This window comes from Phytophthora infestans, genomic scaffold (genome assembly GCF_000142945.1).
Source record: "Phytophthora infestans T30-4 supercont1.29 genomic scaffold, whole genome shotgun sequence".
Taxonomy (NCBI): Eukaryota; Oomycota; class Peronosporomycetes; order Peronosporales; family Peronosporaceae; genus Phytophthora; species Phytophthora infestans.
Window position 1 is genome coordinate 2067685 of NW_003303730.1, and position 3012 is coordinate 2070696.

Sequence of the window (3012 nt, forward strand, 5' to 3'; positions counted from 1 at the left end):
ACAGAAGTGGGCCACTCACCATTCAGTAACTCGAGCGTCGTAGGGCGGAGCACGTGGCTGAGCAGGCGTGGCCTGTAGCACACTGTAGTGCGCGTCGTCGCTGATCTACATCGCGTGTCCAGAGCTGCTTGTGTCTGGAGCTAGGGTGCGCGTCCTCGCTGATCTACATCACGTGGTCAGAGCTGCTTGCGTCTGGAGGAAGGGTGCGCGCCAGTGGTTTGTTGCACGTGATCTGTATGCTGACAGGCTTCTGGAGGTGAAGTAAAGCGTGCTGTGGGTGGCCTTCGGCTCACGACGGGGACTGGCTCGTGGCTGGAGGTTGATGGCATCGTCGGTTGCCTACCGCGCACGGGATATGCATGCTGTTGGGATCGGGGCCACTGCCCCTCTGGAATTATAAGGTAACAGCTCATTGCTCCGAATGTGATGCGAGCCTTCAAACGCTAACATATTATGTATTTGTGCTTTAGTACATTGCTTTGTAGATACCGCTAAACAAATGAAGCCATGTGAGCAAAGGAAATATTTGTTGATGTTGTTGTTGTTTACAGACGCTGCACAGTGTGACCGATATTTTGCGGGCGTCCAGCTTTTTGAACGCGCTTCCTGTTCACAAGGATTTCCTCGCCAGCCTCATCCACAACGCTTCGTGACTGCTGAGCAAACAGCAAGTGGGAGCAGTACCCCATTTTAAAGTGGTATTTGCAGGGACAGTATGCAGTCCGAAGATCGACCGGCCAGCCAGTACGAGGCTGGCCCTCAACCTCCATGCGCGCGTAGTGGACACCAAACTGAGCAGAAATCGCCATATCTTCTCTCGCGCGGTTAAGCTCTGGGACAAACGTCCTCGCGGGAGGCAGCGCGCGCACGTGTACGAGGTCAGGGTCAGCGTCGCCAAGGAGAAAGTCTATGCTGGACCTGGTAACGATGTTCTCACTCAGCAGTCCGCGGCGACGAAGCCCCCGTGTGCGTGTCTGAAGCGTCGTCGAGCAGGTGGACACGAGCGAGAACTGAGGCAACGCCATTGAGCGATGGCCACAACATGCGAGTAGCTGGGCGAGCAGCATTCCCATTTTCAGCTGGCGGTGGTGAGTGTAGTCCCGTTTCAGCACTCGGTTGAATTGCTCAACCGGGTTGCTGGTAGTGGCATACCCGGATGGCGTCAGAAAGCACTGCCAGTTTGCGAAGTTGTCTTCAAGCCATTGGGCCTTCACGTACATGGTGAAGGCAGCGAGATCCGCGTGTCCAGCCCACTCCTTCAACATAGCCGCCTTCTGGTCGACATATTCGGCATCGCTCTGCGCAAAATGCAAGTTGTATATGCCCTTGTATACCAATGCAGACATATCTGAGCTGAAACCGCGAGTACGCTCACGCAACTTCGCCACCACGTGGTAAAAGCACATAAGGTACGTAAATGAGCTGTCAGCGAAGACACTGCGGAAGGCCTTGTGTTGTGCCTTGTCCGCGTCACCAAGCACGAATTTCACTCGCCACTCTGCTCCGTTAACCCTGGCATATACACAACGCAATGCAACGAGCGCGGCCACGAAATGCTTGTACTGGAGCTGTGACGTGATAAAAAGCGCTACTAGGTGAAACGCCCTGGAGGCGTCGGTAATGCCGCAGACGAGGACTGGATACCCGACACTGTTCAGCTTGAACGTTGCGTCCAGGTGCAAGACACAGGCTCCGCTGTTTCTTGCAGCGTTACGAAGTAGCGCCTTCGTCGTCATTCCTACTAGAAACGGCCGAGCATCTGAGCCGTTCCCAACCTCAGGAAGGCTATTCGTGTCGTATGCACTAGTGAACGTGAAGGGGTCGTGGTCACCTTCACGTCCACTAAATGCTGAGGCCCTCACCGACTCCACGATCGCCTTGCGCTTGTCGTTTCCACCAAGCCGCGTGCGCCGAAAGTGGTGTACGATGTTTTGCACCTCTCGCAGACTGGGTAATTCTGCAGGAGGGAGATCAAATTTGCGTCCCAAAGCGTGCCGGATGCGTACCGGCATTAGGTTTTCACGGGCGAGTTCCTTGATGAACTCGCGACACCTCGGCGTAATGCATGACCTGGATGGCGTTCGCGCACGCGAATGATGGTCGCCTAGCTCGTGCATGTCAACGGTGTCTGTATCTTGGCAGACCAAGACCTTCATCCGCCACGTGCAGGCCAGGTAGGGAACCGCATCCGTACAGTGCTTGCAGGCGCAGCGTAGAAGCTTGTAGCGCATTGTGTGCGCATCACCGCTGGTACAAGCCGTGCACGGCATCAGCTGACTTTTGACCGTCTTCCAAGTCTTCATTCCTTGGAGAAGGAGGGCAGCGTCTTCGGACGAAGCGCCGCTGCAGAGTAGGTTCCAGGTGTGAGAGCTGGGCATCGGTGCACGACGTGAGCTGGTGGGTGGCCTAGGCAGTTGGAAGCTTGTTTGAAAGTAAAGAGCGTTCAGCTCTAGGGCGAGCTAGACCAGTCATCTTGTACTTTTGGGTACGGATGGCGTGATATGATTGGGTAAAATCATTTAAATAGAGGCATATGACTGGATGAAAAGAATCGTTTTGTGCTGAAACACACTATGGGATGATTATTTACAGATTTTTGTGTCGCCTGTGATTTTGTGGTGGGCCCGGTGTTTTTCAGTTTTTTGTGGTGGTTTTGGAACCTTGTTGTTCTTGCATCCAACTACACCTCATCTTCCTTCTGACAAAAGGTCTGGATCTGCGTGACGCCGCGCAGACGCTTGCCCCACATAATGGGGCGACGCGGACATTGACCAGGTGCACGTCAAGGCAAACACGGAAATCGGCTGGTCACCACGCAACGGCGCTGCAAATCCGGAAAGTCTCCCTTGGCACGAACGGTCCGTACGAGTTTGAAAGAGCCGTGCTACGACGGGAAGGGAGTCCCAGGAGAATCGAAGAGGCAGTGTTATCGAGTAGGGCAGATGATGAGAGAGATGTTGACAGATGCAGAGTCGTGACGGCGCAGATTACGATCAGTCACGTTACGAAAGA

At 54.4% G+C, this 3012-nt stretch overlaps 1 protein-coding gene across 1 annotated transcript; it reads right to left on the reverse strand.

Annotated features, from left to right (window-relative positions):
* Window positions 1-545: 545 nt before the first annotated feature.
* On the reverse strand, window positions 546-1073 carry PITG_23002 (uncharacterized protein; the record flags this gene model as incomplete). The annotated part of the gene is made up of 1 exon (XM_002899819.1): window positions 546-1073. The coding sequence occupies one exon, from the start codon at window positions 1071-1073 to the stop codon at window positions 546-548; it is 528 nt and encodes a 175-aa protein (XP_002899865.1).
* Between the last annotated feature and the right edge of the window lie 1939 nt (window positions 1074-3012).